General features: G+C 42.3%; 1 protein-coding gene across 1 annotated transcript; it reads right to left on the bottom strand.

Moving 5' to 3' along the window:
• Positions 1-1,458: 1,458 nt before the first annotated feature.
• On the bottom strand, positions 1,459-27,000 carry LOC108428040 (pecanex 3). The gene is made up of 34 exons (XM_017698742.2): positions 24,572-27,000; positions 21,744-21,952; positions 20,603-20,708; positions 20,467-20,506; positions 20,141-20,230; positions 18,135-19,892; positions 16,213-16,512; positions 16,036-16,093; positions 15,813-15,954; positions 15,558-15,715; positions 15,330-15,483; positions 15,211-15,243; positions 14,933-15,104; positions 14,634-14,744; positions 14,165-14,256; positions 13,942-14,051; positions 13,735-13,840; positions 13,556-13,648; positions 13,251-13,401; positions 13,033-13,177; positions 12,374-12,551; positions 12,124-12,232; positions 11,611-11,740; positions 11,430-11,488; positions 11,055-11,270; positions 10,613-10,866; positions 10,222-10,452; positions 9,995-10,098; positions 9,702-9,849; positions 9,096-9,326; positions 7,682-7,956; positions 7,296-7,459; positions 6,211-6,611; positions 1,459-3,500 (listed from the first exon to the last, which is right to left on the bottom strand). The coding sequence occupies exons 1-34, from the start codon at positions 24,722-24,724 to the stop codon at positions 3,333-3,335; spliced, it is 6,849 nt and encodes a 2,282-aa protein (XP_017554231.1). The 5' UTR covers positions 24,725-27,000; the 3' UTR covers positions 1,459-3,332.
• Between the last annotated feature and the right edge of the window lie 357 nt (positions 27,001-27,357).

Here is a 27,357-nt window from a genome sequence, read left to right as displayed (position 1 = left end):
TCTTCCACTCTGTCAAGACTCTCCATAAAGGGGAAATACAAGAACATGGCTCCCCCAAGACTCAAAGTAGTGTCTTTCTTTGAAAAATAACCAGAAATCCAATAATAATAAAATAGATTTATATATTTATATTTTTAAATATATATTTATATACAAAACATGCTGTACATAAATGGCAGAGATTCATTCAATCCCTTTTATTATTGACACCCAAGACTGTCCAGTAACTTGTGCTTGCCTTCCTCCAAATAAGAAAAAGAACTCCCTGTAGCTTTGGAAAAATTACACTGAGGATGAGACAGAAAAACAGAAATGGACCTGATGGGGAGAGAGAGAGAGAGAGAGAGAGAGAGAGAGAGAGAGAGAGAGAGAGAGAGAGAGAGAGAGAGAGAGAGAGAGAGAGAGAGAGAGAGAGAGAGAGAGAGAGAGAGAGAGAGAGAGAGAGAGAGAGAGAGAGAGAGAGAGAGAGAGAGAGAGAGAGAGAGAGAGAGAGAGAGAGAGACATTTTTATGCCTCTGCTCTGACAGTCAGACAACAGGAATTAGTCAACAGAAAAGGGGTCATTGGCTGACCATTGCTTAGCATGTGTGAAACAGAGGAAACAGTGATCTCTCCAGAAGTTAGCATATTTAAGACCTGAGGAGGGCTAGGCAATGCAAGCATTGCCACTGACACCATCACCACAAACACAGAAGGTGGCAGACACACTGGGGTGGGGTGGGGGATGGGGGGTAATCTGGTCACAAAACTTCCCACCTAGTATTCCAAGAACAGAATGTGATATCCATGTACTTTTCATGCTTGGAAAGAAACAGTTCTACACCTGGACTGTAAAACTATTGTGAAATAGTTCAGATCCAACAATGAGATTGAGAATTTTTAAAATGTTGCTGTGATGAACTGAGAAGTGTCATTCTATAACGACAACAACATTTCTCAACAATGCTCAAATTTAAACAACAGTTCTGTGCAGAATTTTAAAGGGTTGTACTGAATGTGGTTTTTGTGATTCTACATAAATGAGCACTGCAATACAAATATTCTCTTAAATGCTAAAAATCTTGTACACAGATTCACCGATAAATTGCTGAGATGACCAACATAAACGGTTTTTTCCTTTATATACACCAAAACCGCTTACAACATTGTGAATGTGAGCTATTCAATCTGACCTGAATATCATCCATCCCTTGGGAGACTTTCCTCTATTTTCATTGGAAGTCTTAGATGTGAAGCCCTAGTTGTATAGAGTAGTCAGGGGAATTAAATAATTAGACTAAATCCAGGACAGACTTAGCAAAAATAAAAGACTCTAAACCACCATGTCAATGGGCATCGTTCTGACTGATGCTTAACTAGCAATCCATCAGTCCCTTCCTGTGAAAACAGTTCACCACATAAGTGTTCCATATATTTTTGTGTACTTCTTTGCTCTCTTACATACTTTCACCTGTAAGGCACCACTTCCAAAGCCTGAACTCACAGAGGAACAAACAGAGCAGAGAATACATCCAAATGAATGTTTTTTTTCTTTGTGAAATTTGAAGCTCTGCTACAGTCAGCATGACAACTTTCCACACTTCTAGCAAGGGTGTTGTGCTCAAGGTTTTTCATCTGTATTCTTTCCACAAAAACTAAGACCTGTACTTTCATCAGCAGCCAGTGCTTCATTCGCCTATTCTGGTGGGGATGGATCAATACAAAATAAAACATAAAACAACAAGACATTGTGAAAGAGGATGCCTCAAAAGGTCCCTAAGAGGGAAGAGCAGAGGTTACAGTTCAATCAGAGTAGCGTCACCTTTCCAGTTAGTATCAGCATGTCACAACCAGTCGCAACAAAAACACCCACTCCCTCCACCTCCAAACAAGATCAGCAATCCAATAAATATGTATCTTTGTTTAAATTGGTATATCTTTATTTGTGTTTTTTCAGTTCTTCCAACTAAAACGCTGGAGATTAAAAGTCAAAAGGAGCAGTAGTTTGGTTAGTTCTATTAGTAGTAAAGAGGATGGTGCAGTAGCAGTAGTATCGCAGTAGGGGAAGCTGTACTGCAGGTGCTTGCTCACAGCAGTAGGAAAGCAACGGCCTTAATAAGAGGCAAAAGAACCAGCGTGGTATCCCTCTCACTACAGCAAGTCCAGAGCCCACTGGGTAGAGCAACATCTTAGACAAGAGAAAATGGTCACTGGAAAAACTGTGCAGTCTAGATATAAAAATTTACGTTGGTAGGGGGAAACCATACACCCTCATTCTGATGATGGCAAAATTCTCCCCTCATTGAGCAGGACCACTAGCCTGTCAGTGATCCTTATGCTTCAGTTCTGGCCCACCTGTTCTACTATCAACTCACACCAGGCCTTTTGTCCTCTCCTGAGTGGGCTGTAAACTATGCAGGGAGGAGCACCAAAAAGTCAAGGGAAGTGTCTGAGATTACGTCTCAGACTGTGCATGTGTGTAAGTCTTATCCCTGACGCTAGCTGACAGAGTGGCCACAGGTTTGCAATGTTGACTGCAACCATGACATAATGGCTACCTAATGGACATTAGAAATCAAAGTGCTGCGTTTTGTCAATCAGCCAGCTTTTTGGAATGTGTGTTGTATGGGATCGAGGCAGCGGGAGGGAAAACCAGTCTTTTGGCGCTTCAACAGCAAACTGCAGATGCAGGCAAGAGATGATTACATGAAGGGGGGTATCTGACTCTTAGAGAGTAAGGGGGTGGAGGGGAAAAAAGATCCACATCTGAAGTTCTGAAGACCCCATTCAGACTCTACTGGTGCCTAATAGCACAGGTAGATAAGAAGCAGGGAGAGAGAGCAAGGCTTGAGACAGCGGTCGTTTGCTACAGAAGTTCCCTTTTTGTCACTGTTGTTATGAGTTGAAGAGAAAGATTCTTAAGGTTTTGAGAAATCTTCAAAACACCCATCATTACATTGAGAAAAGTCTTTAGGATTGCACTGGCTTGGTTTTTTGGCTTGTAAGCCTTGAGGCCAAAACGGTGACCAGAAGCCCCAAAGGAACCACACAAGTTCATGACAAAACCTGGCCTTACAAGAGTGAGACCTGAATGCAAGTTTTCCATGCAGCGCTCTTTCCTTATGTGCTCCCATACAGGAGTAAGACAGCTGTAAAAAGCTTCCAATAATATCCATGTCTTCAAAAGGCATGAAGCACAAGATCAACGAAGGGGTTGAGTAGGTCAGCTCGACATGACATGAGCTCCTTTCAACGCTCTTCATTGGCTTTAAGGGGATGGCTAGAGTGACTGACTCCACATTACAGCTTTAATTGGTCCATGCTTAGTTGTGCAAGTTCATCTCGGTGCAGGCTCAGCGCAGGTGCTCAAGTAAAGGCAGCTCCGTAGACTCTTCCCGTATGCTGGGAGAATCTGATGTAAGGGGCGTGGTCTCTGTGGGCATGGCAACCCCCACTGTATCCAGTGTTGGGCTGGCTTCAGTGAGCGGTGCAGGTGAGACAGGCTGGAAAGCCTGGGAAGCCTGGAAGATAGTCAAACATTTTAAGTTACAAGTCACATTTTCCATACAGCTCGAGTGTCACAAATGGTTTGGACAATCCAAATTACAAGTACATACAACGTCATGGTTCACTTTGTAGCATTCTAAAGTTTCTCCAGCAGGGGACAATATAAGCATGCATGTTGACTTGTATGCATCATTTAAAGTAAGAGAGGTGGCACTTTAATAAAATAAATGCTGAGTTACTCAGTACGTCTATATCTGCTAATTTGCAACATTAAAAGGTTTCAGATCATCAAATGAATTTTACAACCCCAATTCCAAAAAAGTTGGGACATTGTGTAAAATGTAAATAAAAACCGAATTCAAAGATTTGCAAATCTCATTAGACCCAGATTTTATTCACATTAGAACATGGAGCACATGTTGAAAGCGAGACATTTTACCAGTTCATGAAAAATATTAACTAATTTAGAAACTGATGGCAGCAACGGATCTTAAAAATGTTGGAAGAGGGGCAAGACTGGAAAAGTACACGGTACTAATAAAAGACAAAAAAATAAAAATAAAAAAACCCTGAAGAAGCAATTTGCAACTAACTCACATAACTAGGTATAAAAAGAGCATTTCAGAGAGGCAGAATCTCTCAGGCAAAGACTTCGGATATCCCACCAAATGCAGTACATATCAAAAAGATTCTCTGAATCTGGAGAAATCCCTGTACACAAAGGAACAAGGCTGATGGTCAACACTGGTTGCTTGTGATCTTTGGGCCCTCAGACAGCACTGCACTGAAAACAGGCAGGAACACTTTCAGAAATCACTGTCTGTGAACACAATGCAATCCACAAATGCAAGTTATAGCTGTATCATGCAAAGAAGAAACCATATATAAACATGACTCAGAAATGCCACATTCTCTGGACCCAAGCTCATTTAAAATGGACTGAGGAAGTGAAACAGTGTCTTCCTCTTGGAAATAATGGACACTGCATCTTCCAGGCTAAAGACCTCCCAGCTTGTTATCAACACAGTTCAAAAGCCAGCATCCAAGATGGTATGGGGAGGATTAGTGCACATGGCATGGGTGTCCAGCACATCTGTGAAGGCATCATTAATGCTGAATAAAATACACAGGTTTTGGCAATGTGCTGAGATCCAGACATCTTTTTCAGGGAAGGTGTTGCATATTTCAGCAAAACAATGCTAAACCATATACTGCATCCATCACAACAGCATAGCTTCGCAGAAGAGTCTAGGTGCTGAACTGTCCTGGATGCAGTCCAGACCTTTCACCAACAGAAAACATTTGCTGCATCAAGAAAAGAAAAATCTGGCCCAGTACTACTGAGCAGGTAGAATCTTACATCAACAAGAACAAGACAACATTCCTCTACCAAAATTCCAGCAATTGGTCCCTCACTTCCCAGACATTTACAGACTGTTGGTAAAAGAGAGGATGCTACACAATGGTAGACATGGCCCTGTCCCAACTTTTTGCCATCAAGTTCTAAATTAGTTAATGTTTTTCATGAAATGGTAAAATGTCTCACTTTCAACATCTGATGTGTGTTCTATTATGAATAAAATATGGGTCTATGTGATTTGCAAATCATCGCCTTCTGTTTTTGACATTTTACAGAGCGTTTCAACTTTCTTTGGAATTGGGGTTGTAATATAAGACAATGTGTAATATAAGACAATTGTGTTAATATAACACAAGTTAGTACAAAACACAGCTTTTAAATGATCATCCCATTTACTGAAGATAGATTTATTCCATACCTATACCACCTGTGTGAAAAAAGTAATTTCCCCACCTTAACCTAATAACTGCTTCTGCTGGCCAATCCAAACCTTTGTTTTGTTTCTTTTAAGTCACTTATGTGCTTTCAATCATTGTCCTGCTGCATAACCCAACTGCACTCAGCATGAACTGACAGTCAGACATTCTCCTTCAGGATGTTCTGACAGAGAGCAGTATACATGGTTACATCAAATGCGACAAGTCATCCAATGTATTGAGTACACTGATCTCTAAGGCAAGTGAGGCCTGCATTTCTTCAGTTTTTTGTCTGGTTTCTGATCCCCTGGATGAGTTGTCTTTTATCTGTATTTGAATCTCTTCAGAACGTGACGTGCTGCTTTTTGAGACCATCTATACTGCTTCACATTGCCAGACAGGTTCGATTTAAGTGATACTTAGATTCAACAAGGCAGTAATTGTTTCTGATTAATCTGATGTGGCCAGTGAAATAGAATCAAATAGTCAGTTGAATTTGGTTAACTGGTTGACTGAGTAGCTAAAAGTCGAAAAATTACTCTCACATAGGGCTAGGTAGGGATGAACAGCATTCTTTCAATAAATGAAATCAAGATTTAAAAACTGCATTTTGTATTTATTAGTGCTATCTTTGTCTGATATTAAAAGTAGATTGATGGTCTGAAACATTCAATTGCAACACATTTGCACAAAATAAACGGGAAAAGACAGCATTGTGTACCTAAGCTGCAGCAAACTTTATTAATGACAAATACAGCATAGTATTTTATAGTATAGGCTATAAAACTCAAAACTCGAGTGCATCGAGAATGTCTTTTTTTGCTAACAGGATGTCTTAAAGATTTCCCAATTCACATTAAGTAATCTTAGAGTTATTTTTTGTGGTTTCTGACACTATGACATGAAAAAGTCCAAATAGGTGAAGACTGAGAAGTTGTCTCTACTCACCTGAGTGCGGACGCTCTGAGATAGCCCTCCATCCCCTTCCATTGCTGCTGGCCCATTGAAACCTTTCCTGCCTGACAGACTCCACTTACTGTACAGGCTTTCATAGGGCAGCCCGCTGCCCTGACCGAGGGCCAGTCCCAGGCCCCTCTGGGATGCTCTGTGGCTGGGGTTGTCCTGCAGGCTGCCCGGACAGAAGCGCTCTGCTGGTGGCAGGGCCACAGAGCTGCTGAAGGACAGCTGTGAGCTGGACAGGTGCTGACCCAGCAGCCCCTGAATGGAGGAGGTCCGGTGGAGAGAGTTGACAAGGCTGGCATCCATCCTACCTTCTGACTGGCTAAGCAGGGCCAGTGGGAGGGGCTGGGAGTGAACAGGCCAGCTTGGTCCTACAGGGTTGTCAGTTCCTGTGGTCAGAAGGCAGAGTTCCAGTATTTAAATGCTTGTCATGTCATAGGAGTCAAATAAAGACTCTTGACTGTAGACACAGGACTGGACACCATCTGAGGGGGCCCTTTTTCATGAGGCAAATAAACTGCAGCTTATTAGAAGAGAAGTAATTTATACATCAGTTTTAAAGGCAAAGTAACAAAAATCCTGTTCAGATTATTATTATTTTTTTTTAAAAGATGAATTTATTACAGTAAGTTGATGCTGGCATCCTACACTCCAGCTTCTTATTTGAATTTTCCATTTTACAACTTAAATAGCAACTCAAACATAAAATCAAATTCGGGACGATGCAATAACAATGCAACAGGAAAGCTCAGTCACATAGATTTCCACTCATTTGTTGTCACTACAACAACAATTTAAAGAAAATATATCACTAAATATAAGAGACTCAAATACATTGGTTAACATGCTTTAATACACAGCTTATAAATGGTTATAAATAAAATTATAGCTTATAAATAAGTTTTAATGGGAGCTTTCTGAAAAGAAACATAAAATGTTTTACTGCCTTTGTTCAATCAGTTATGGTTTTCTATCTGCCACTGCACTGCTGTGTTGCCTACCAAAATGATGGCAGCTTGATTGCATGACCTCAATTGAATACTGTGAATGAGAATGTTGAATATGGGCCTTACCCAAAGATTGCACAGTGGTAAGTTGTGATTGAGGCACGGCAGGTGCGGTACTCTGGGGAGGGTGAACTACAGGATTGTTACTGATGGAGGTAGACCCACCACCACAATCAGAGTCTTCGATATTCCCTCCGCTGTTGCAACCAGCGCCACAGCCTTTCTGAAGCCTGCAGGAGAAATCAAAGAAAGTTGGACTCATCAATTGTTTATTCTCCTAATACAAGAAATGTCTATGCACTTTAATATGTTTTAGAAGACTGTGGGCTAACTGCAACTAACTTACACCATCAGGAACACACTACTGCATAAGATGTTATGTTGGACATACAGAAAGCCTAGACATAAATCTGGAATCAGTTACAGTGCCAATATACTGTTGTGTCACTAACCTGTCCCAGCTACTGATTAACCAGGTGTAGATGTTGTGTGGGCTGACAGGGCCTCCCCACACAGAGCGGAGCTGGGTGTGGCCTCCAGCGTATGAGGTGGTGAGGGGGGAGACATAAATGGGGTATCCAATGGGCTGGTCACAGGATGAATTAATCATGTTGCGCAGTGCCTGCTTGGCATTCTGGATGCTGCCCCGCTCTGGGTTCCGATTCCGCAGGAAAACCAGCTCCTGCTGCTGCCCAGCCCACAGTCCACGTACACACTCTCTGTTCACCTGCAGATGAGAAGAGTTAGGAGTAACAACACACAATCTACATATGAGCAGCTAAGACTGTTGTTGGGTAACAGTGTCACAACCAAAAAAGTTGACTAGAGTTAAGGTGCACCGTGGTGATTAAGTATGGTTGAATTGTGGTTAAACTGTAGATGTTTTGATGTACTCAAGTCACAGCATGTGCTTGAAGCTCAGAAAGAGTCAATCTTTATTATTTGAGTATGGCCTTTGATTACTATGATTACCTTCTAAACAGTTACATTATTATTTCAATCATGATTATTTTCTGGGTTTTCTTCTTGTTTGGGAGGTGATCGTCATATCAAAGATGCTTTGGATTTGACAGCCTGTTTTATGAGTCAGACAACTCTGGCAAACATGCACATTCCATCTAATGACCACATGTTAAAGTATAAACTAGGCATGCAAGTACAATTGTGCTCCTTGCCTCTCTTAACAACAGGGAAGAATCACCTCTCATGCTTCCAGTTTTATACCTTGTTCAGAGTATTTTCTTTGGCAAGTTGAGCTATAGTACAATACTCTCTAAAGCCAGACAGACACTGAAGTTTTAGAAAATCTTCTATGGTAACTAACCCTGTTTGAACAGACCATTGTGTACAGGCAAAGACTACAATGATGACACGAAACAGCCTCTTCAGACAGCTCTGTCCATGAACAACTTCAAATAAACCTGTTCCATTCAAAACATGCTGCACAGTAAGTACTTTTTTTTCCATCTTCCATCTAGTTCACCTGCATGTTTCCACCCATAGAAAACGGCCAAGTACTTAAAAATGGGCTAAAAATCACACAGTGCATTCCTGGCTGACAGCTTTATGTTTGGGTGTTACAGGGTCAGTAAACCTTCTCTGAATGAGCAGAAACTCTCGCACTGTATTTTTTTCCCAACAGAGTGGCAGTGTATACTTGGCCTACATCACAACTGGTATGAGTATGTTGGTATAGGAGAATTTTTATGAGTACGAGTAAATGAGCGCAGTATTTGCCCAATACCCGATACCAGTAACTGTATCCAAGCATCCTTAGTCTAAAACCCACAAACATGACCAGTCAGAAAAGTAAAACGAGTGTGACTAGAGCATTACACCTAGCTTTAACAGAGCAACAATGGGCACCTTGATTACTCGGAAGCTGAGGAAGCGCTTGTTTAGCATGATGATCTTATACTCATCGCTGCCATCATCCATGACATGGCGCAGGGCTAGCAGCGAGGGCATATTGGCCAGGATGGCGCTGCGCCATACTGGGTCACCCTCATGAGAGATCAGCATCTTCTCCTCATTAGCTGTGATGGCGTCATACAGCACAACTGGATCCTCATACTCATCTGGAGAGGTAAAGTGGTCCTACACAGAAAATGAGGACATTAGGGAGGTATAAATTAGGCATTAAAATTGTATATATGAAAATAGATTATGAGCCAATATAATTTCCATGAACAAGTAATGTGCAAGTAATATTTTTACTTTCAGTAGTTTTTTAGGAGTTTTTTCAGTTACTAAACTGAAATCTGTATAACAAATCTGTAAATGTACTTGTATTAGTTACAGCTTGGGTCATAATCTTTTTTTTTTTTGCTGTCTGGCATATATATTGAGCCCTTTTCTTCCCCGGTACCTGCAAACCTATTTTTGTCCAAGCTATGAATAAATTGCAGCATTATCCCAGAAACCTAATTTAAGAAGGACAGCAGTGTGGGCTGAGGGACAGCTGAGCTTTACCTGGTGCAGCTTGAGGGACATGCGCACACCAGGCGCCACCACCCGATTCAGCAGGTCCATATCTGCAAACACCCACTCGTCCCTGGGGGAGGTGATCCGGAAGTCACCCTTGAACAGAGCATGGAGCCCATAAAGAAATGGCTCCAGGCTACCAGAGAACGCAAAATGAAGTTAGAGTAGGATAAGTGATTGCTGTATTAGAAAGTACAACAGTACATCACCACTCCCAATTCATTTCTCTTCTGCAAGACTCAAAACACAAGCTAGAAATTTCACAACTATTAAAGTTTTACCTGGCAGACATGCTGTGGGAAGCTGTGCCCAGAGCTCTGCGGCCCAGAATGCAGAGGCCAAAACAGAGCGTAACCAGAGGGGAGTCTCTTTCGCTGTCCACAGGCTACATCCAACAGCAAGAAAGTGGCAGAACAAAAGATAACACACAAAAAACAGTATTAAAAAAAATAATTAAAAAACAAATAAATTTAAAAAAAAAATTTGTAGAGGAGGGAACTTTGCTGACCGTCTGTCTGCGGCTATTGCAGTACTGGATCCAGTCCAGATAAACCATACAGAAGGATGTGGGGGTAATGCCAGAAGCTCTGTGGTCGTAATCTTCATCAATGTTCAGGTTGAAAGTGGGGTCACTGTCTACATATGAGGCACTGAGGCAGGGTCTTAATGCCTCTTGCACCGTCTCGTTGGACAACCACTCCTCCAACTTGGGCGAGCGGCTCACATAGTAGATAATACTCTGCAGTGGAGAGTCTCAGTTAATTTTGTGGGACACTGAACAACATGCAAGGCCAGCCAACTTCTTAGAGTACTTCGAAAATACTACATTAAATCAAGTGCCAATTGAAAATTAACTTTTGAGTTGGGATCCCCAACATGATTAATATGGTCAGCAGTACCTTGACATAATAGGTGATGAGAATCTTGCGCAGGTCAAACACTTGCAACATAGAGGCTGCATTGTTGTCGCTGATGCTGTAACCTTCAAGAACATACTTAGTGGCTGCAACCTCCCAGGCCAGCCAGCGTTGGCCAAAAGCGGCATTGAAGGAAAGCATGTGGGGCAGATGACCAGGCTCACAACAGCAACAGCCCTCATCTTCCTCCACACCCTCAGTGATGGCCTCAACCTCCCGCTGCTGACAGTATGTACCTGATCACACACACGGGGAAAAAGAGACTCAACAACCGAATACACAAACTTTTACAAAATAGTGAGAGATACTTACAATACACGTAACCAAGTTCTACATAACATTCTTAAGGATAAGACATTTGTAATAAGTTATTTTAATATTGGGATTCAAGGTCTACACCCTATCCTCAACAAATGCAGCTCACCCCTAAATTCCAGTCCTCTGAGCTGGAAGGTGACAAGGCCATTACCAATCTCAATGATGTGCACAAGGGCATTGAGGTAGTCAGAGGCCAGAATAAAGCAGTCCCCCGTGCTGTAGTTACCCCAGCGGCCCAGCAGCAGGTCTCCACACAGAGAGTGCTGCAGTGACCGTGTCAGGTGCTCATAAAAGATGGAGTTCAAGTTGTTGTCATCAGCACCTTTACATGGATGATTGAATAAGCAAATACAGAATCAGGGAGAGAAAAGAAAACAGCCAAGAAACCTTAATTTAAAATCAACCACAACAACAAATACACACACACACACACACACACACACACGTTAAACACCTTATGTGCCTGTGACACACCACTCACCAGGGTTGCGGTCAAGCTGCGTAGCAAGACGTGTATTGGAGTGATCCACCCTTTTGGTGCTGCAAAGTAAGAGAATTAAGTTCAGTATATTATTTTATTTTATTTTATATATAAAAAATGAAAGCACAACATAGGCCATCACAAGCATCCAAAGTCTTTAACTTAAAAAGTAAGGGCTTACTTGTAGTCTCTCTCCCAGAATTTGACAGGGCGAGTATATGAGGTGACAAAGACAGCGCTGCCCAGTACAGGGTTGAGGGGAGTGGAGAACAGGGCAGAGAAGACTGCCTGTACAAAAAGCATGGCAGAGTCTAACAGCACAAAAGCTGCTAAGGAACACAATATTCACTACAAGATGCAAAAATAGTAGATCTGTTTAGCACTGGCCAACACAACAGCACTTAGAAAAAAGCAGCAGCAACCTCTCTACACAGACTAGGCAAAATAAAACATCAAACCTCAGGACAGTCTTTCTCTGAATGCTGTTACAGGTTTTGTAACATCATACACAATTTATGAGCCTTTTCATTTTGACAGGGCTGGTAATGATAATGTAATACCAAGGCACATAATTAGCGTAGTAAGTGTATAACCATTTTTAGTTCACTACATGATGCACTTAATAAAGCTTCTGATACATTCTCTTTTGGCAGCACTAAATTGTTAAAAGCAGTAATAATATCGAGAAGGATACGGGGCACAGCAAATGGCTGGGCGAAGGCATGGAAAGCAGAGCCCCAGGTAATCTGCCATGGGGCGATGTAGGTCAACACAAAACGCAGCTTGTACAGCAGATCCCACAGCTGTAGACACACACACACACACACACACACACACACACACACACACACACACACACACTTTAGGCCAAGACCAAACCAAACTAACATTTTGTTAAATCAGACGCAATTATGTTTTTTCTAAAAAGAAAGAGGAGTTTGAACCTTGCTGAAGAGGATGGACATGAAGTAGTAGTCCAGCAGAAAAGTTTCGGAGAAGCGTGGATAGTCGAACTGGAAGAAGAGGACTGTGAAGCAGAGGGTGACGTACTGCTGGGAGGGTACACAGAAGGATGAGCGCAGCAGCTTCATTCCAGCCACCGAGATGAACAGAGCTCGGCCACTGAACAGAACGAGAAACAACACTTCTCATTATGAATCAACATGGGGAGCATACATTAACCCTATCCTACCCAATGCCTAGCCAGTGATCATCACTATATAAAAGAGATACAATAGCTTGATCAAGCATACACACAAATTTAGTAAGAATAAAGTTATGCAAAGCTAAAGTACATTCCCATGCATTTTTATGTTTGCTCAGAATTGTATGTTTTTGGTTAACAATGTTGGTACAAATAAAACAAAAATCTATGATTTCTGGGTTCTGGTAGATCACGTTTCTTTCATGTATAAATAAATGCGACTAAAGAATTGAAAATCCTGTTAAGTGTATTTAAGAGCAAAAAATGTCTGCCTCCACATTAAAGAGTTCTGAGTTCAGCCTGAAAGTTTACTGAATGGAGAATCCAAGTTTTTCATTGGTTTTAAGTGTGAGAGAGAAACTGGCCACAGGGGTTAAATTTGAATAAACAGGGTCTTACTAAGTGCCAGGCTTGTCAGGGTTCTGGCTGACACTATGGGCCTCTGTGGTCAGGGAGTTGAGCACCACGGCAGGGTAAATGAAGTACTTCTCCACGCACTGGAGCCAGGCATACAACTTCTCAAACCACATCAGCTGAGCTGCATCTGCAACACATATGAACATCATACAGGAGCCTGTTCTGAGTACACACACGCATGTGTTTGCGGATTTACTTACCCCGGACTTCAAACTGGCTATACTCGTGGGAGCGTAGCACAGGGTGAGCCAAGCAAAACCAGGGCAGCTGCTTGCGGAGTTGAGGCAGTAAGTAATGAGTTAGGAAGCCCACTACGCCGGCCAGAATATACAGGACAAAACTGAGTGCAGGCTAAGAAAGGGAAAGGAGTGGAGACAGTTATCAGGAATCATGCAGTCACTAGGGTTACCAGAAGACTAAGTAGCATATCTCCCCCACTTTCATAACTATACCAACATTTCTATCCAAACAAACATTGTGAACACAAATCTAGGTATAGACTGACCTGCAGAGCAATGAAGACGGTACTGGCACTGATGGCAAAGGTAATAATGGCCATGAGAGGACACATGACCAGGTCAGAGTGTAAAATCTCCTTCTGTAACAGAGAACAGATAAACATGAGGGTTTTTAAACCACTAATCTCTTTTCTCAACAGAGATAAGAGAAATTGAAGTTTCTTACCACAGAGTTGCACAGTTTCTCTGGCAGAGGGTCCTTGATTTCCAGCGGGGGCTCTTCAGGGGTTCGACTCTCCAGCTCTGGGAAGAATTTGGAGCGTACTAATGACCTACAACGGACCAAGGAAAAATATTTAAGGAGGCACACACACAGGAGGCACACAAGTATCAAAAGGGAGTGGTGTATGCTCGGTCAGGAACTGACACTGACCACAAAATGGTGGGATCACTGCTTTGCCTGCTCAAGTGGTAGGACAAGGCAAGGAGTAGGCCGCAGAATACAGAGAACAGCACTGGCACATGAGCATCTCCCCACGGAGCCTTTGCAGGTAATACACAAAGAACAAAAGAAGTTTGAAGTGAAAAATCAGCATGATTATTAAAAAAAAAAAATTGTCCTGTTCATAGTTATCTCTCACAATGGTTTAACTTACATTGATGGCACCCAGGCAAAATCCATAAACCAGAGCAGCAACCAACATACTGCGTAACAGGCTGTAGCAGGAGGACAGGGGGCTGGTGGTGGCTGAAAAACATACAAGTTTTTACACTAGTATAGTACATAGGTTGCTCATCAGTGGGATTTTTTTTGCAATACTTATTAGGTAGAATGCTGCAATTAAGCCCTCTAGCTAAGCACAAAGTTAGATTTTTTTGTGTTCTGAGCATCTTTCTACAAATCCAAGATCCTGGTGAAAGTTTTTAAATGAGTTAAAGTATTCATGCAATTCACTAAAAGTAAATTATTTTAGATTATACAATTTAATACATTTTAATATAATACAAAGCATATCACAATACAATGTATATAAAGTCCATACAAAGCAGGCCTAGGTTAGACCAAAAAAAAAAAAAAAAAAAAAAAAAAAAAAAAAATCAAGTACATAAACAATAATTTCTTACCAGTTCCACCAAAAACATGCATATCCACCTGCTCCAGCAAACACATGAGAAAGGTATTGACTTGAGGTAGAAGCCCAAAGAGGAAGATGGCCGGGAAACAAAGGATGAAAACTGCAAATATAAAAACAAACAAATAAGCCAAAAAGGCCATCTCTGAATCATCATTCTTACGGTTATGATCATCACGCACCACAATATGGCGTAATGCATATAAAAGACATTGTTAAATTCTGAACATCTGTAGAAATGAAACAGAATCTGATGAACACTGAACAGACTGAACTGGCAGTTGAACTGACCTATAAGCATGTCTCTAGCACAGAGCAAGAAGTGAGCAGAGAAGAAAGTGATTCCATATAGGGAGAAGGGCTGCAAGCTCTTGGAGTCACCAGCCAGATTAAAGACCCAGATCAGCACACAGCACAAGCAGAAGTACACTGGCCTGCTGTACACAATGATCCAGTTATGGCCCTGTGCAAAAAGAACAAAACATTTAACAGACATGATATTCTTAATGGCATGTGATAAAGCTGTGGTGATTTCAGAGAGTGTGAACAAGCTTAAGAAGTGTACTCACATGCATTGGAGAAGCTGCATCAGGCTGCACACTCTGGAAAAGACAGGAAGGATCACAAATTTAGCAGTCCAAACTTCAAAATCTTACCAGAATTAACTAACAATCTTGCTTGTGCTCACTTTAAGTAAGGAATACTGGCAGCTGGCGATGACTAGGCAGAACTGGAAGACCCAGATGTCCCTGAAAAAGCCCTGCAGCAGCAGCAGGAAGCCTAGGAAGGCCACCAGGCTGGCCAATACCACTGCAAACACATTCTCCCCCACCCTGCGATTCCTGCAGCACAGATAGAGAAAAGTCAGCTTATAGGCCAAAATAACAAAGAATGAACAAAAAATTATAAGTCTCACCTGTCTAGTAGGGCCAGCAGGGCCAGTCGGTCGTAGCGCACTCTGAGCCACTTTCCTGGCAACACCCAGAATCTGTAGTACTGTTTTGGCTTGGCCTTCTCCTCTATCATCAGGGTGTTCTCCTGAGATTCATGCAGGGACTCACGATCCAGATCAAACTATATGGGGGTGGTGGCATATTTCAAACAGAGGTGGGTATGCTGTAACATCAGAGCAACTACAAGAAGACGTATGTGTGCGTGTGTGCATGATCACCTCAGGCATCTCAAGGGGCACCCGGCGCACCTGCATGCCCTGAAGGACCACAGGTCTGGGCTGCAACATGGACAGCACTGGAGCCACATCCTGCACATCAGTGGAGGTGAAGCTAGAGGACTGTGACTGTCTTTCTCGCTCCCTATGAAGCACACATGGTCACACACACTGAACCACTTGAACTTTATGTAGCAATATGACAGAAACTTAGGTTAAGACTTACTGCACTGGGTCCTCATAGCCTCCTCCTGCAGGTCCAAAAGTATAAGATCTTTTTATACCTGTGGAAAAAGCAAATTCTTGAATTGCAAGGAATTGCATTGTGCAAATGGTTCACACTCACTCATGAGACAAAACAGGACAACAACACAGGGCAATGAAACTGCAAATTTGCTTTTACCACTCTCATCATAAAAGTAGTGCACTGCTCCCTCTGAGGTGTCATCAAAGGTAGATGCCTCATGTACGCCACTGCGCGGAAGCAGCAGAGAAGAAGCAAACTGCAGAGCAGTGGGGAGGGCCCGTGCACGCGAATGGGAGGAAGCACGGGCCCTCTGAAGGTCCTGGAGGCTGGGTGGAGAACCCATTGCAGATGGGGGTGGGGTGGGGTTACTACCAGCATTGTGTCTTCTGCGGATGGCCTGGGTCCTCTTCACACAACTCGCGGAGTCTCGCTTACTACCTTCCTCAGAGGCCAGGGCTGCAGGGTACAGATGCACCATTTAATTATTTGCCACTATTCAGAGTTCTTAAAAACAATGAACACACCAAACTGACAAAATTTTGCACAGTACTGGCATTCATACACATACACACCAAAAATATTACATTCAAAAAGTGCATAATTTATAGAATACTTTTTCAAACCCAATTCCAAAAAAAAGTGGACCAGTGCAGCTGCAGTATTAAATGCTAATAAACATAGAAAGCAATCAATAGTAAACATGCTGCCTTTAAGTGAAAACAGTACAACAGGACAGTTTGCTTTACATCACGAATTTCATTGTTTCTTTGTAAGTATACACATTCCAAATTTGATGGTTTCAACATGTTCCAAAAATGTTGGGACAAAAGCATGTTTAACACCGGTGCAGACCACCATTCCTTTTAAAAGTGCGTAAACATTTGGGGACCGATGATACATACTAATGCAGTTTTTAAACTTTTTGCCATTCTTCTGTTGTATACGTCTTCAGCAGCGCAACCATACAGGGTCTCTGTTGTTGCATTTGGAGTTTAATAAGACACACATTTTTCATTGTAGACAGGTCTGAAAGGCAGGAATGTCACCTGCACTCTCTGATCACGCAGCCATGCTGTCGTTACACATGCCTTCTATGACTTGGCACCGTCATGCTGAAATAAGCATGCATGTCCTTGAAAAACAAAGCATCTAAAAGGCAGCACAGGATGCACCAAAATGGTGTGTTAATGTTGCTTTCACAGATGTACAAGTGACCCACTACCCTCCCACACGATGGAGGACCATGGCTTTTGAATGTGGTAACAATCTGGATGGTCCTTTTCCTCTTTGGCCTAGAGGAATCAATGTCCATTATTTCCATAAATTATTTGAAATGTCGACTTGTCAGACCACAACACACGTTTCCAATGTGCATCAATGAACTCAAGCCCAGAGAGGGTGGCAGCTTTTTTGGATGCTGCGAACAGTGTTCACTAACAAATTTTCAAAGTATTCTTGAGCTCATGCAAAGACATTCATCACAAACATTCTAGTTTTGAATGTAGTACCAGTACCGTCTGAGGCGTCAAAGATCGCATTTGTTTGTGGTTTTAGGCCTTGCCCTTTACACAGAGATTTCTTTCAATTCTCAATCTTTTGAAGACATTAGGAATAGTATTTTTTACTGTTACATTTTTGCTGATGCATTTTTGGCAAAGCAATGAGGCACGGCTTATCTATCCCATTTGATATATTGACAACTTCATCATCTGCTTAAGATATTTTTAAAACATGCCACAAATGTTTCTAGTCTTTATTTACAAAAAGTTGATACGGTCAAATCTTACATATCTTTGCAAAGTTCTGCTCAAAATACAGATAAATGTAGATTTACACATCACTGCTTTCTGTTTTTATTTGCATTTTACCAACTATTCCAACCTTCTTTGGAATTATGTTGGCATAATAAAATTTCTTCTGTTATGACCACCTTCAGACTATGCATTTGTAAAAGGAGATGTAAAAATAACCTTCTGTGAATAGTAAGCACTTAAGAGGAACAATAAGAAAGGCAGTGAACTTACACAAGAATTCTCACAGATACAACACATTATTTGTAAAAGTGGGTCAATCCTTACCTCCTCCCACAGCCCCTTCCTCCAGTAGCTCTCCAGCTCTCCAGCCAGTCTGGTTCCCTGCCCATGAGCCCCCCAGAGAGTCCAGCCTGTGGTGAGCCCTTGGGAAGGGCTCAGAGTGCCCTGTGCGAGCTTCTAAATCAGATTTTGAAATGGTGAGAGGCCGTGGGGCTGGAGTGGAAGATGCCGGTAAAGGAAGGAGAGTGGAAGCCAGCGTGCCTGTGCTGGTGTGTCCACCACCAGCCCCGTCCATGCTGAGCACCCTGGCGTGAGTCTTTGCGCTGGCAGTGCTGGCCGAGCGCTGGGCACTCCGAGAGTGAGAGGGGCCTACCGAGTCCACCTCACTAGGACTGGGAAGCTGGGGGGGTGGGGGGACAGGTGGGGAGGCAATGCTGGCATTGGCCAGGTCAGGAGAATAGCAGGATGTGGATGAGCTTGAGTCGTCTTCTTCATCGTCATCTTCATCATCTGAGCTGAAACGGCGCTGGGAGCCCAGACTTGACCCTGCACTCATGTCACTGCCATCATCCTCATCACTGGAGTCCTCAAACAAGCTTTCGCTGTAGGCTTTGGCACCCAAGCGGCTGCGGACAGGGATGTAGTCTCTGCGTTGGCCACGACTGTGACCATGACGCCTACGGTAGGAGCCGCAGTCAAAGCTGCTGCTGCCAGCAGTGCCTCGCTTGCGAGGGGCTTTCCTTCGGCCAGGCCGGTGGCCCACACTTCCCCCAGCACGTAGGAGCTTCAAGTCTTTGGGTCTCACCACCTGTTGCTGTTGAGCCTGCAGGGAGGGGGGCTCAGTCAGCAGGTAGGCTGGCGATGTTACCGGCAGGGCCGGCTCTGAGCACACCAGCCCCAGTGCCAATCCTGAGGGCACAGAGCTGGCCTGCCGTGGAGGAGGGAGTGGAGGAATGGGGATGCCCCTGTCCAAGTCACAAGCCTCTGAGGGGCCACTGCTGGAGGGGGAGGAGTCTTGAAGGGATGACAGGGGTAGCTGCGCAACATCTGCAGACAAAGGAGGCACATCCTCCCCCTCCACCAGAGTTCTGTCCAGGCCCTGCCCGGAGGGGAGCTCTTTGGAGGGCGAACGTAGCAGCTCGCTGTCTGAAAGATCATCTGTGTCACTGCCTCCCAGGAAGGCAGTGTCCTCCGGATGCTGGCGGCTGCCCTGACCTGGTGCCACAGAGGGAAGAGCCAGGGCTGGATTTTTTGGCTGGCTCAGTGAAGGGCTCTCCAGCTGAGTAGAGTCTGTCTTCTCACTGCGGTAGCTGCTAACAGTGCTGAGAGTTTCTCGGTCAGTGGCTACACCACCAGCGCTAAAGCAGCTGTCTGTGGAGCCAGCGGCCAGCGCTGCCCCGCCGCGACTACCTGGATGTTCCGCGCCAGGGGCAAACGTGACTGGGTCGAGGCCCAGGCCCAGTAGGTTTTCACTCAGTTCCTCACTCAAGCTGCTCTTGATAAGAGGGCTGAGAGGAGCATCACCCAGACTTTCTGACTCAGCTGAAGGGCCAAGAGGGGAGTAGCCCCCCAGATGGCGATTCTCAAGGTTTCGCTGCGGCTTCAGTGCCGCTGCTCCATCCACTCTTCTGCCGACCACCATCGGCTCTCTCTCTTCACCGTCTTCCTGACTGGAGGGGGAGGGGGGGATCGAGGGACAGTCTGTTGGTTGAAGGCTCACAAAAGCTCCACCCACTCCCATGAGTGCAGGGAAATCCCCAGCCAGAGCTGCAGCCAGGCAGGACTGAACCACACCATTCGTTCCTACAGGGACATAAGCAGCAAATAAGCTTTATCTAGTTCAACATGCCTCATTATCTGGACAGCCTATATGTTTAAACAATGGGGCAGTTGTAATTCTTGCCCTTTTTTGTGTTTACTCTGCACAAAGATATCCAAGGGTTTATAAATAAGCTGAAGAAGGTTTGTTAAAGCAGGACTATGGAGCAGTGTTGGGAATCAACAAGGAACATTGCTAGATGTCGTACAACGGTTAAAAGTTCAAGTCTTACTGATTGTATCCTGAGAGTTATGGCGAAGGACCTCTCTGGGTGTAGAGGTCACATTTTCACTGCCCTGCTCTCGCATCAGCTCTTTGATATCTGACAAAGGAGCAAAGCGACAAATTATTTTTGATTCACTTTAATTTTGGTTTTAAAAAAGTAGATATGAATCAATATCACCAATCCTTTAACGATCAAGGGTAACTGCTCAGATGTGATATCGGTGGAGGGAAAGAAGCATTAAATATCACCCATCATCACTCTTTCACTGAAAGATAACTATAGATCCTATATTACAGCTTTGAAAAACACAAGCAACATGCAATAAAAAGTACCCTTAGAGCCTCCTTGGTCTTCAAGTTGTGGCAAAAATTCCTAGGAAAAGACAGACCAAAATATGTGGCTTACACCATATAGTTTAGAAACTCTGCAAAATTAAAACATCCAGCTGTAAAGGCTTCCAGTCCTTACCGACACTTGGTTCAGTCCAAACAGGGAGTGCTGGGAGCTGCAGCGTACTGGAGGAGTTGAGTTTACCTTTCTGAACACAGTCATCTCTACACCACCACCACTGTCCCTAGGGAACAGACACAGAAATATAAGCTCAAAATTAACTGCTAAACACCAACACCAGTTATCTAAATCTGCTTTACAAGAGCAGTAAGTGATGTTTACCACCAAAAAGGAGAAGCAACATCTCATTGTCTAAGTTTATTTTGAAGACAAGGAGATGAAGACAAACTGCTTTATAGACTTGTATGAATAATTTTACTGTAAGTGGGTACAGGTCCACACATGGGCAATGCCACGTTCAGATATGATGACAACACGGCGGCAAACCCGTCATAGAAGAATAACATTCGCAGTGCTTACTAGCTAAAGGTGCTAAGGCGATGCTAGTCACTTTCCCATAGGTAATTCAAGGAAGCAAATTGCAGTTGAGTGGTGTGTTGCTGAATACAGCAGAAACAATGAGGAGTCTGCAGCAAGTAACACAAGGCCATGTAAAAATAAAGCAAAAAAAAAAAAAAAAAAAAAAAAAAAAAGGAAGAAAAAGAAGGAAGAAAACTAAGATCAGCGTTGGCAAAATATCACTGTAAACCAAGGTTGTGGCTTCCATGTGAAAAGCCCTCAAAGGACAGAGGATGTCAAAGGAGTTACTCATTTTCTGCTGGAAAGGTAGGGTCAAATATGCATTGAAGTATAATAGTTGTTTGGCGCTACAATACACACCAACAGCATTCCCGCTACTATCAAATGAAAAAGCTCTGATCAAATTTGAAACAGAAGTCATCCATATGACTCTAGTTTCCATTCTGTAGCACAACGATAAGTGTTTGGTCCTTAGCAGGAAGAGTACATAATTTGTGCCATCGGTCTTTCAGTAATGTTAGCTTCAACTGCAAGAGAGGGCAAGGATGGGTGAGAAAAAGTTTGATCTTAAACAAACAAAACTGCTTGAAACGTTTGGTAGCTGTCGCATGCTACATGGATAGATAACAGTTATTGTGTAAATATGTAAATTATACAAAGAATAATGAAAGCCAAATGGGAGCTGCCTCTATGATGAGGTTTGCATAGACATAACTGACCTTTACTACTTTTCAAATACCTGTGCTGGCTGCCATCATGAGCTCCAGACCCCTCGTCTCCCTCCTCCACTCTCTGGGGGTCCGTGGTGAGTGAGGCCTGTCTCTTCTCCACAATCTCGCCCAAGTCAAACATGGCATGCAGGCGGAAGTTCACCACCTTTATAGCAGTGAAGAAGACGGCCACCACAGCACAATAAGACCCTGCTACCACTATGCTGGACGGCAGTGCCTGGAGAATGACAGAAAAGCAGAAAAAGAGAATAATAAGTCTGGAGAAACTTTATGTACAATTTTAAAATCAGGATAAAAAAAAAAACGCTGCTAGACATGCTTCTACTCAATTATATTATCAAACATGTTACAGTTGATACATATGATTTAATACAGTGACTGGTTAAACCGGTGTTACTACAGTTTTGCTACTGCTGAAGAGCTGATTAAGATTTGACAAGGCTTGCTTTTTCAACAGACACTTCATCTTCATATTCAAAACACCAATTAAAAAGAAACTCAAGAGACTAACCAGATCCTTTCAAGTGACAAATTCTATACAGACTCAAAACTCATTGCTACCCTGCTTTCTGCCCACAATAATACAAACTGATGTATGCTATTAAAGGTGTCATACAGTGGCCAATCTTCCCTCACATTTTTTTTTTAAAAACAGAGTTTGATTTAGTACATAAATACTTCTATGTTTCATAAAATATTCACTCTCCAATCCATACAGCACATACATCAAAAACAAGCTGCAAAAATAGATTGGTTTGGACTTGTGATGTAAGGTAAATCAACACATTTACATATATCTGTTTATTCTGCTGTCAACAGTTTAGCTCCACCTATTAACATCAAACTTATAAGGAGTGTTTCACGCTGGACAGCTTTTTGAATGGGACATTAAAGAGCAGCCAGTCAGAACAGCGGCCACTTGCATGCATGAGTCTTAAAGTGCAATGACAAAAATAACCTGTTAAATTCTAGTGGATAAAGAGAAGCAGTATGTACAACGGACACTCAAATGAAGCACATTTGAGGGGAGAAAAAAAAAGATAAACACAGGATGTGGGCCCTTAAAATACAATTTCATAGCTGCTTTTTTGTTTGTTTTTGGTGAAATCTGTGTTTCTCAAATAAGACACACTGAACAAATGGACTCCCATGGATGCTGACATGGAAGGAGACAAAAACATAAATATACAGCACTAAGGCAGCAATGCAATATGGTCTAACTATTGTGTAATTACTTTATACTTTCAAGGAAAGAAAAGACATACCAAAACCATTTTAAAAACAGTGAACACTAACTTGGGGAAAAACACACTGGGCTGTCAGTTTAATAAGTACCTACATGAAATGTACTTATAATGTAACATATATACGTATAATGTAAAATTTTCTATATTATGTAATTTGTTATTCTATTGTTATGATGCAGACATTTGATGGTCAACCTGGTCAAAATTGTGACTTGAGACTGTATCACTGTATTTGAGAGCTTAGTGCAAGCTAGGGCACTAACCTCTAAATATATCAGCACCCAGTACAACGCTTTCCATTTTACTTCCTAAAACTAAAAAAAAAATAATAAAAAATAAAAACTTTCAACTTATAATAACAGTGAGTCAACTGACTCGCAGCATTGGTTTGGCTTGCAGGCTTTGAAGGAGGAAATCTTCACCCAAGGCATTCACATAACAAAATGACTGCATACGAAAACCATCCGTGCTGAGCCACACCAAATGAAAGAATGCCACTGATGGTAAGATAACATTTGGGGTTTCCAACATAACTTGCCAGAAAGCTTAGAGGCTCAGAAGGAGCATCTGAGCTTTCTGACCAGGTGATGTGATGACACAATCAGGGTCTCAAGTAACTGAATTACTTCTAGTGTATGGTTGATGGACACCTTATTTCAGATTACTTACGATTAAAAAAAATATATATACAATTTTTTTTGTAATTTTCCTTCTTCATTTTACCCTAACATATTATATTGCTAACTAAAAATGCATATGATACCCTAAACATTCCAAATAATTAAAAGGAGTGTTAAGTCCTCTGCAACACATCTACCCAAAGCATAGCAAAAATCTAAATGTTAGGGATGCAGTACTGGTATCTGACCAAGACATTCAGAATTTAACCCAATTTTGGTACTGGCATTAGCATATACAGATATATAAATAACGATGAGCCTGTCAACATTCATCCAGGATAGAACTGTCCACTCTTAAACATCTACAAGGCTCTCCTCACCAAGGCTTTCAAGTTAATTGATTTAATTATTGATAATTAAAAGTGACAAGATTTTTTTCCCCCAGACACACTGACATAGCCTTTCGCACATTTTACAAATACTGTGCTTTCCCACAAGTGACTTTATATGACTTTGTTTTGCTTTTTTTTGCCACCATTGGATTTGTCTGATTTGATGCAAGAACTTTATATAGATGTTTAATCAGACGAACATGTTACACAAAACGCAAAAAGATCTTGAACTAGTCAAAGCACAGACCCATGTGGCTCACTCAACAAATATACCGATTTGGCCAACACCTCAAACTGAATTTGGTTATTGTAATGCAATAGAACAATTGGGTGAGTGTTGAGCTACTGTGTTAAAATATTTCTTTTTATTTATTTTACTACCTTTGCAACCCTACAGACATAAAGATCTACTACTTCTTTATGCCAACACAGCTTAATATAGTCCTGATTTTTATATTATGTATCTGCATCGGCAGATATCCTATATTTTTCATGTGCATATCAGCACTGATCGGCAATTCCCATACCAGTGCTTCCTTAAAAATAATGTTTTAATTAAGAGAACACCCATACTCACCATGTACAGGAGAAAGGGAAAGGCCAAAAGGAAAATCCAGAGGTAGAGGTGGAAGCAGTTGGAGAAGGTGCTCTGATGTGGGTCAACGTACCAGCCTCCGGTAAGGGAGGCCCATACCCCCTGACGCAATATCTGTAGTGCTTGAGAGCCCATCTTTATCTTTTAGATGAGATGATACAAGCCAGGACTGCTTCCACGTAGCTGAAGTCCCTTTCTCAAAATCTCTGCAGCATCACTTCCATCAGGGACAACTGCTGGACGTTCAACTTATTAAGCAAGGTTGTCCAACAATTAGCATTGACCGAGATAAGTAACAGAGTCCTAGTCTTTGCTCCTTCTGTAGAAACAGATATAGTCACATGCTTCTCCAGCAGACCTTGTACAGTGCAGTTCATGAAGGGTTTTTGGCACAATTCCGAATCAAGGACTACACAAAAACATTCATGTTGAGCAATCATCTAAACAGCTTGATTTGGTTTCTTTACAATCCTCCAGCTCTCTGAAGTTACACACTTGAATAAACAGAAAGGTCATTCTAATGGAAACCTTCAAAACAACAAGGAACCGTGAATCTACATATAGGCATGATCCTTTACACCAAACCAGACTGATCCAGAGTAAGTGTCCTAATTTTTATTATCTAATATGGAAATGGCTACCCTTACTAATGAGCTTGGTCTATCTTGTCACATTAAAAATTCAGTAGATATGCATTTGAAAGTACTCAGACAATTGCAACAGGCCTTAAGAGATTTTAAATGGACAGCGTATAAAGGTGTCACCATTCGCTACGACTATTGCTGTGTTCTAGCTACAAATATAGTAACGTAGACTCCTGAGATGTTACACAGCAGCATCTGCCAGGTTTCAGAATAAAGCTGCAAACCTGCTCCATTTGTAAAGATATGTAACGCTGAATATCTAGAGATGCTAAGTGGACCGCTTTGATAGAGATGTAAGTGGATAGACAAGTTAACTAAATACCTCTTTATTTCAATCTGACTGAAGGAGCTTTAAAAGAAACCTGGTCTAGGCGGAAATAATGTTAGCCACTTTCTCACCTCACCTCGACTAACTCATCGTCATAGCTAGCTAATACTCAGGATAACATCATCGCCTTTTCGATGATCATTCAGGGGGCGTTAATTAATTCCTTACGTTGGCCAAATACCAAACTCTTAAACAATAAAACAACCAATACTGTATATCGGTTAACTCAAAGTTGGCTAGATAGTAAGACAAAGTTACAGAATTGAGATGGCCTAACAACTCCAGTTTAAGTAGCTAACAATTTGCATTTGGGTTAATTTACGTTAGGTGTCCAACATATCAACTGAATTATTTATTTGTTTGCGGAGTGCACACACAATCCCGATTTATGCTGCAGAACATCTGACTCAAAGCAGCAACTAAGTTTGCTCGCATAGCATGGCAGAACGGAAGCTAGCTAACGTTACGCTACCTTTAAACGGCAGTTGGAAGTTCTAGCTAGCTAACTTATCTGATCAGCGACAGCAGGCAAGTTGACACAGCTAACAAGCAAACCAGTCAGAGGGCAAAGCACCAGAACAATCAAATCACAACTCGACTGCTTGTTTAGCAAAGAAATATGTTTGGAACATTGTTAGCAGGTGTCTAATCTAGCTAGCTAGCTGACTAGCTAATTCTTTCAGAATGGCTCTTTGCAGTAATGCCACTATTTGCCAAATCTCTTGAAATTCACTGGCTATGCAGCTCTCTCGCCAGAGAAACTGGGAAAATGATTAGTTCGGTTGTGTAAAACGCTGATTTCTTTGGACGCCTCGCCAGCTCTTCATTAACCAACGTAAGCGAATTAATAGCACCCAGGTCTAGACTCGAAAACCACAATTTCGCAAACTAGCTTGCTAACTAGTCGGCGAATAAGCGAGCACTAGCGTAGAGTATACTCAGTTAGCTAGCGTAACTATGTTAACGAGGCCACTATAAACGGAATATATGGATATAGCTCGACAGCCCAGAGATATTAAAACACAATTGTGTCTAGCAAGGTCGGAACGCTCGCTAAAATTGACAAATGATTCCGCCGTTTTACCGCTTCTCGTAAATCCCTCTATCCAGTTCATGAGCTCGGGTGGCTGCAGTTATTTCCTTGGCTAGCTAGCTCGGCAGCTAGCAGCTCGCTGACTGATCATTGTGTTTTATGGAGCAAGCTAGCTAACCGACTAGCCTGCTAAATATGTTGAGATGGCAGCAAGCCACAGAAACTATATAGATATCCACATAGCTGTGGGTAAATAAAACGGGTAAAATATCTGTAGTTATTTATGTGCTCGTCGTTGTAGCCATTTCGGCATGTCCCATCTCGCAGTGTATAATAAATCCTTCCAAATCTCGCCGTTCAACCTGCTAATAACTTCCACTGCCGAATTCGTCCATTCACACAGGTAGCAAACGCCCACTGACAGGAAGGGGACAACGTTGAACGTTATTGGCTGAAGAGCGACTCTGTCACGATGCACACGGCAGCTGATTGGCTGTTTGAGAAAATCCGCCCAGACAGTGACCTCTTTCCTCTTGCCCATATTTCCTGAACTGCCATTGGTCAGAACGCCACCATTAGAACGGCCAGCGCTACGTGACTCACCTGAGGAGGTGAAACATTAAAAATAAACGAATTAAATAAATGCACATGATAATCAAATGACTATTACATCTCTCATTTATTTCGCATGGCTAACTTATATCAGATTGCAAACTGTAATTATTCCGTTGACGTCAGTGATTTTCTATATTTGTATTTTACA

The sequence above is a fragment of the Pygocentrus nattereri genome, chromosome 16 (genome assembly GCF_015220715.1).
Source record: "Pygocentrus nattereri isolate fPygNat1 chromosome 16, fPygNat1.pri, whole genome shotgun sequence".
NCBI lineage: Eukaryota > Metazoa > Chordata > Actinopteri > Characiformes > Serrasalmidae > Pygocentrus > Pygocentrus nattereri.
Note: the sequence above shows the minus strand (reverse complement) of the source record. Positions and strands in the feature narration are given on the sequence as shown.